At 30.6% G+C, this 8524-nt stretch overlaps 1 protein-coding gene across 1 annotated transcript; it reads left to right on the forward strand.

Annotated features, from left to right (window-relative positions):
* Positions 1-3808: 3808 nt before the first annotated feature.
* LOC109341514 (26S proteasome non-ATPase regulatory subunit 6 homolog) lies at positions 3809-7968 on the forward strand. Its single transcript, XM_019579442.1, has 8 exons — positions 3809-4052; positions 4137-4251; positions 6202-6292; positions 6375-6520; positions 6623-6842; positions 6957-7065; positions 7260-7428; positions 7509-7968. The coding sequence occupies exons 1-8, from the start codon at positions 3917-3919 to the stop codon at positions 7681-7683; spliced, it is 1161 nt and encodes a 386-aa protein (XP_019434987.1). The 5' UTR covers positions 3809-3916; the 3' UTR covers positions 7684-7968.
* Positions 7969-8524: the final 556 nt, after the last annotated feature.

The raw sequence follows: 8524 nt of genomic DNA on the forward strand, positions 1-8524 counted from the left end.
ATTATCAAAATTATTTCAAATATTAATTGAAATATAATCATTTTGACTAACAGATAACAATATCATTCAAGTCCATAATCAATTGAATTATTATCATTAAATTATGTAATGAAACATAATGAATGAATAAGAAAGGGAAAGAACGAATGTAAAACCACATTCCTATTGTTCAACACAAAATGATCCTAATTATTTTTTTATTTGTTCCAAATCTTCAATGATGCATTAATTCTCACTTGCAAATTTCTTAGAATCAAATTAATTTATTGTCCCTTTATTCATATTTAAATTACAATAAATGAAATCAAATTTTGCTCATAAATATTATATTAATATCAATATATTGTTACACAATTACTATAAAAAATATTTCAAATATTAAGTTAAATATAATCATAGCATGTAAGATAATAATCAATCAAATTATTATCAATATTACTACAAGACGACAAATGACAAACGTAAGATTAAATTATGGAATGAAATAGAATGAATGAATTAGAAAGTGAAAGAACAAATAGGAAGCCACATTCCTATTGTGAATGAGGGTGAAATTTGATGAATCATAACCTGAGTTTTCATTATATTTATCTATTTGTATAATGAAGAATGAAAGATTGTGTGATGAAGAATGAAAGAATGAATCATAACATATTTCATGTTGTACAACAAAATAGATGAATTACAATGTAAAACAAAAATAAAAAACATAGAATCAATATTATGCTACTTTTGCTCAAGATTAGATAGCAAAATGACATTTTAACGATATTTTTAGAAAATTAAGGAGAAATGATGAAAATATCAAAGTGTCAGAGATTATTTACTTTTTTCTTCCTCTTTACGATCTCGTCACTGATCATGTCATTTTCAACATTACAATAATAATTATTTTGAATAGAAAATTTTATAAACAAATAAAGAAACAACAAAGAGATGTAGAAAAACTAACCTGCAATGATGCTTCAAGGGTGAACAAACAGACACCAGATCAAATAGAACTATCATCATTGATGTGTTTGTCATTAGAGACATCTCACTCCTCTAATTATCCAACAATAATAACATATCTACAAAATAAATAAATAAATTTAATACAACATCTTCAAAGAAAAAATAATTGAATAGATCTACATGAATAAAATCATTTTAAAATAAGAAACTTTGAAATTGAAGAATGATATAAACCAAGAAGAGAGAAAAATTGTTGAATAAAAGTAGAGTAATGAAATGAATGAGTGAAAGAGAGATGATATTCTCTAATTAGTAATAAAATGAGAGAGAAAAAATATGGAAGAAAGAAGAAGAATAAAGGATAAAAAGATGTATCAAGAGATAATAACAAATGTTATGGTGTGGTGGGGTGTATTGGAGAGGTTGTAGAATTCTTTGAGTGAGAAAACTTTTGTTGTGAGTGTGACATGTGACAATTTAATGAGGTGATAACATATGTATGTGAGGGAGCTTTTTTTGTTATATATGGTAATAGATTACAACTTCTCTCTAGATAGAAAGTGAAAACAATCATACTCTTTCTTGAAATATGAAAAACAATAAAAACATAATATAAATACTAGTCAATATACTCATGTTTGATTATAGAGGCTCCCAACAAGCTATACATTAAGTGCATGCTCCCAACTTTCATCTACTTTAAGATGAATATCATTCCTTTCAACTTCTCACTTTCAAGTTACCTCATTTTTTTACTTTGAATTTTGAAAGCCAAAACTATTTTAATCTTGGGAATCTTGATGGGTGTGAAAAATAAGTGGTGAAGACTAGGGTGAACGGTAATAATGGTTGTAGTGGGTGGCTCGTAAAGAACAGCAAGTAGTTGGATGTGGTAATGAGGAAAGTGTTGGGTCACTTTAAATAAAATGAGTTTAAAATTTGTTTTTACATTGTTAGCACATCATCCACCATTGATTTATATTATTTTTGTTTAAGAGTCAATGGTGGTTAATAAATCAATAATAGATGATTGACTGACATTGTAAAAAACATTTACATTGTCAGTGTATATATATTAAATCATTTTACCAAACTCCAGGAAAGCATTAAAGAAAATAACTAATTATTTATCTTGAATAAATATAAATAACCAGGTTAAGGATGTGCATGAATGAATACAGATATCTTGCGCTCTATAATTATACACGTGTTAACTTCTCCAAACAAAAAAGCTAAACATTGGCAACCAAGCAAATGAATACTGTCTCTATTTCTTTAATAAGTGAAGATAATGTCAATAATTTATATACCTAATAAAATACTAAATTCAATTTTGGCTTTAAAAAATACTATAAAGACATTGGTGAAGTGATATAAGATTAATTGGATACTCAAATAGCTACAAATTTCAAATGTTTAATTCATTAACTATTGAGTGAGAAATAACATTCGTTATAGAAATATAATTAGAAGATGAATAAAATCTCCTAACCACCTTTAGAAAATGAATAAGATCTCCTCGCCACTATCATCATGACAATTGAGTAAAGTTCATGAGGTTCGTCCTCCCGTCTGTATACCGTATTCAGCTTCATGTATTTTACGTACATTATTAGAGAAAATATTTAATATCAAATATACAAATGTGTATATATTTTGTCAAATGTGAGAAAATATGTTTCATTTATTATATATACATTTGTATATCAAATATGAGAAAATACTATAATTTTCTTATTATAGATATACATTTGTAGTTTTTATATTATAAGTATGCATATCTATTGTTCCTTTTATATTTTGTATGTAAATCATGTATTATGCCAATTTTGTATTATATATTGGCGTGTCGACAGATATTTTGTGTCTGCCGACCCACATTCTTATTTTACGATATTAAGTATTAAATTTGTATTTTTTATTTTAGAGAATTATAATGTTTTTATTATATGTATTTAATGTTATAATTTTTGTATATATTATAATATCCAACTTAAAGTGAGATGTATTAATTATAGTTATCTAGGATTATATGGTTTTACTTTAGAAATAAAAAATATTAAGAGTTAAATAGGAAAATAGAATCACGGTGGTAATTATTTCAAGTTTTGACTTTATATATAGTATAGAAATATAGATATAAATATATACATATATGTATCTGTATTTGGTATATAGTTATTTGTATATATATTTTAATTTTATTTATGGCGACTCGCAAGTTTATAATGTCCATATTTAGAGTGGACAGAACATGAATCATGTCTTATTTAAAATGGGCATGCTCATGCCTACTCTAGTTTAGACGAACATTGTGTGAGCAATGGTAGAGATGACAACGAAGTCGGGTGGGCACGTGTGGTGGATAGTCATGCCCATACCTATACTATTTGTAGATACATATATGATTAGCAGATATTTACAGGTATCCAACACGTTTTCAATTTTAATTATATTTTTAAATATTTTATAATAATTAATGTACAAAAAATAATTATTACTTGAATATTATAATATGTATTTAACAGTTTTATAATTATAGTCCAATCACTAAAAATTATTATAATTTATAAAATATTTAATTAAGAGATATATGCGAGTACCCGCAAAACCAATATTATAATACTCATTTCCACCTATAAACTATTTTTGCAACTAACTATTATAATGTTATAGGTCTTATGATGTTTACTCATCTGTCGAATATTTTTATCATCCTTAGCAAAACAATCCAAATTACCAATAATACTCTGCACCCAGAGAGGACCGATGGAGAACTAAATTGAAATTCACCTAGCAAACCTATTTCTTCCCAATTTAAAATTTCATTTACTTGATATTTGTATTCTTATAAATAAAAAAGGAGGAATAACACAACACACAAGTTAAGAACCAAAATCAAAGAGAAAACAAACTCTCATAGTTTCAACACTTGTTCTCTCATTCAAACCAATTTTGATCAATGGAAGGAGAAGAAGGATCTCAGCAGCCACATCTTGTTCTAGCTTGCAAGCTATTCCTTCTCACCCTCAACGATGTTCCCGACATTGAAAAGCTTCGATTGAAAGACGAAGTTTTCACCTTTGTCAAACAAGATGGTAACAATTAACTCATTCATTTCAATTCCAATCTTATCTGTTTCTTTTACTTTCAAATCTCTCATTCAATTTTTTGGGGTGTAGATATGCTCCCCTTATACGAAACCCTAATTGGTAATTCGGTTTTGGACGCGGATCCTGCACTTTTGGACTCGATGCGTGCTAAATTGGATGATGAACTCAAGAAGCTTGATGAAAAGTTAGTTATTTTTTGATTCCGTGTTTGTTTCCCTTTACTCTAGAATCGAAATTTTTAGTTTATGCTTATGGGCAATGTAATTGGAGTTGCTTTAATTGTTATTTTTTTAAAGCAGTGGTTGAGTCTATGCATAATGGTAAGGTTGGTTACCTTGTGACTTGGAGGTCATGAGTTCAAAACCTGGAAACAACTTCTTTGCTTGTAATACTTAAATTATGTACTAGATGAGAGCCTTGTGCACTTGACCACTTTTTTTAAGTTGCTTCTATTTGGTGCTTGTGTTGTGTTTAATAGGAATATGATAAATTGATTGGGGGAAATAAATTTTATGTTATGAATTGTTGGATTAGGAATTGAATAGTTGAGTAGGCCTAGAAGTACTAGACTGATAGGTAGACATGGTTTTTTATGATTCATTAATCTTTTGCTGATTGTTACGGTTTTTATGATTGCTTGTGGTCAATCTTTCATGGAGGTTGGAGAAATCTTGTCTTCAGATTCAATGACGGATCCAGGGAGAAACAAATTTGGGCACTGGCTTCCCTCAAAATGTTTTGAAGAAATAGTTATATGATTGTATCTTTGTATGTGTAATATTTTCTATAAAAAGTACTTTGTCAAAAGTATCTGCTATACATATATTTTATATATCCCCTCCTTTGATATGTTTTGCTTCTGCATCCATCCCTGATTCTAATGTAATGCAGTCATATTCATCTTTTAACACTTCTTAACATGTGCCCATGTCGTATTTGTTCCAACAACTTTTAACCTTTCACCTTTTTTTGTTTAACCTTAGACCTATGTTTTTGTGTGAGGATTAGTGTCAAGTAACTCTTGACCCTAATAAACTTGTTTGTTCACTTGATCCAGCAAAACCCTTTCAAGCATATAATTTACATGCAGAGCTACTAACTGAATACAATAAACTTGTTTGATCATTTGAACCTGTGTAAGATGCATAAGGTGTATTAGTATGACCCTTAAGCATCTTATACTGACAAGCCCATTAGCTCAAGGGGAAAGGGTGAAACAATAAAAAATATACCTCCTTCACTCTGCCAGACACCGTAGCATCATTATCTTTGCTGCCAAACTGAAGGCACCACAGAAAGGAGGTTTTAAAGCACATAGGGGTGAGCATAACCTGGCCCTGCCCGACCCGAAGACCCATCCCTACCCGAAGAAAAACTGCCCTCACGTTATGTAAATCATTTTTTATTTAGTTGCTATATACCATGGATGTCCATATGCAATCTTATATAAAATGGCATTGATCTTGATCCACTTGCTTAATCCTCAGTTATTTTTAGGCTTTTCATTTTTGTTCCATAGATAAATATATAATTTTAGCTTGTCAATTTTGTACCAGACCAACCCGGACCTGTGCTTATCTTGTCTCGTCCTAATTAGATCCATACATGATAATCCTGGCCAACACTAAGGTATGGGTGGGGGACAAGCTTAACCCGTCCTATGCTCACCCTAGGCAGGATCGTCTTTGCCTCTACACCATTTGGCAATGGGATCCACCTTTAAATACATTAGTCATATCTCCTATAAGTTTCAATACATGAAGTAGGGCCCACTTATGGGTTTATGTGAATAAACAAATGCTTTGTTCAGTTGTTTAGATACCCCTCTTACTCTTGGTGTTGGTATTATTGGGTAGTTACTCGGTCAGATTGACCTTTTGTTTTGGATAGAAAAATGAAATATTATTTGAGAGACCGAAAAGAGAAAGTATAACTCGGGGAGGATATGAGATATCCTGCAAATGTAAAAGTTTGGATAAACACATGAAAAATGAAGAGAGACAATGGCAAATTGGTTCATAATTAATGCAGATTTCATTGTGATGTCTATAGTTTCAAGCTTCTTCTTTTTTTTTTAAAAATGGTAAGTTTTATAATATGTTTACTCATAATCCATGTGGTTGTGTTGCTTCAGGATTGCTGATGCTGAGGAAAATTTAGGGGAGAGTGAAGTTCGAGAGGCTCACTTGGCGAAATCCTTATTTTTTATTCGGATTGGTGACAAGGTATATTTGTTTTATAACTTACTGCCCTCTTCCTGTTAGCTACTATCATATTTGTTGTTACAAAATTGTCCTTATGAACCAGGAGAAAGCCTTGGAACATCTCAAGGTGACAGAAAGCAAGACAGTTGCAGTTGGCCAGAAGATGGACCTAGTGTTTTATACATTACTTCTTGGTTTCTTTGACATGGATTTTGATCTCATTGCCAAAAGCATTGAGAAAGCTACAAGGTAATTTTTCAATTATTAATTATAAATGACTCTGTATTTCTGCCCTCTGCCATATTTTTCAGTTTAGTCTTGGTTTTCTAACTGTTTATATGTTGGTGACAGCTTGTTTGATCAAGGTGGTGATTGGGAGAGAAAGAATCGACTGAAAGTGTATGAGGGACTGTACTGCATGTCAACTCGAAATTTCAACAAGGCTGCTGATCTGTTCTTGGATTCTATTTCTACCTTTACAACCTATGAACTTTTCCCCTATGACACATTTATATTTTACACAGTTTTGACAAGCATTATATCTTTGGATAGAGTTTCTTTGAAGCAAAAGGTTTTTTATTTATTTCTTTCAAGCAGTCCTTTCTCTATTTTATCATTTCCCTTTCTGTTTCTTTCAAAGTTTTTTGCTTATTGTATGTTATTAATTTTAGTTTGTCTGTATCAGGTAGCGGATGCTCCTGAGATCTTGACAGTGATTGGCAAAATCCCATATCTTTCAGAGTTTTTAAACTCTTTATATGATTGTCAATACAAGTCTTTTTTCACAGCATTTGGTGAGCAGAGATCTTCCATATCTTGTTACTTTTTTTAGTTATTTATTGAAGTTGCTACTTTACATTTTTATGTTATAATATAGATTTTCTTTAACTCATTGATGTAGAAAAAGGTCTGAGAGAAATGCTGGCAAATAGCTCATTTCTATGTATGAATCTTCAATGATAGTTTTGTTTCATTAAATTTATTTCAGCTGGCTTGACGGAGCAAATTAAGTTGGACCATTATTTGCATCCGCATTTCCGGTATTACATGAGGGAGATCCGAACTGTTGTTTATTCCCAGTTTTTGGAATCATACAAGAGTGTTACAATTGAGGCTATGGCAAAAGCCTTTGGAGTGACAGTGGATTTCATTGATGTGTAAGTGAATACATCTCACTCTCAATTCTGCTTTAATATTATTAAGCACGGGTTTCCTCAGTACGATTATTTTCTTCCAGGGAGTTATCACGTTTTATTGCAGCTGGAAAACTTCATTGCAAGATTGACAAAGTTGCAGGTGTTCTGGAAACTAACCGCCCTGATGCTAAGAATGCTCTTTACCAAGCAACTATTAAGCAAGGGGACTTCCTACTGAACAGGATCCAGAAATTATCACGGGTGATTGACCTTTGAAGTTATCTCTTATGATTCTAAATTTTACCTTTTTTCCATGGGAAAGGCTTTCAGATAAAGGGAGAATCTGAAGGGTTTCCCATTGAATGCACTGTACTTGGTGGATGTGACATTTCTGTAGTCTATTTGATCTCCAAATTAAGGAACACTCATGGTTGCTGAATCCAACATGTCTCAACTCAGTGTTCCATTATTTTAAAACAGATTATATAATTAATTTTTTGTTGACAATGAATGTATCTTTATATGCTAGCATGTAGGGTATTCCATGATATTGTGTGACTACCAGTTTGTCTGTTTGCCCGCTTCTAAAATATATTTATATATTGCACATGCTCATTAGGCTAGATTTGGTTTCATTGCAGATCATAGCCACCCAGTCTTAAACAGGAGGCCTGTCTGAATATCATTTGTCAATAAAGCAGCACTTGAACATTGATAGGAATTAAAGGTTTTATATTTAAATAACAATCTAAAAGTTAGAACTGTGAGACTTTGCATTAAAATTGGATTGACTCAGTTGAACTAGGTTGGTCTAAAATTGGTTACTTGGATGGTCGGATTGATTAGATTGGTTAAGTCAATTAACTTTTTTTAAAAAACAATCAAAATGATGTCATTTTGAGATAAAAAATTCAAGTTATTTTAACTTATTTGTAGTTATGTTTATCATTTGTTAGCTTATAGTATATAGCAAAAACTTTCATTTTTAATTAAATATTAACCTTATTATGTAATTTTGTTGCAATTAAAGTATAATGCATTTTTCGTTTATAACTTATGTGAAATTTTATAGTAGTGCAATTGTTGTTTTTTTGTTGTTATAAGCAAATGTTAGTAT

The sequence above is a fragment of the Lupinus angustifolius genome, unplaced genomic scaffold (assembly GCF_001865875.1).
Source record: "Lupinus angustifolius cultivar Tanjil unplaced genomic scaffold, LupAngTanjil_v1.0 Scaffold_489, whole genome shotgun sequence".
Taxonomy (NCBI): Eukaryota; Viridiplantae; Streptophyta; class Magnoliopsida; order Fabales; family Fabaceae; genus Lupinus; species Lupinus angustifolius.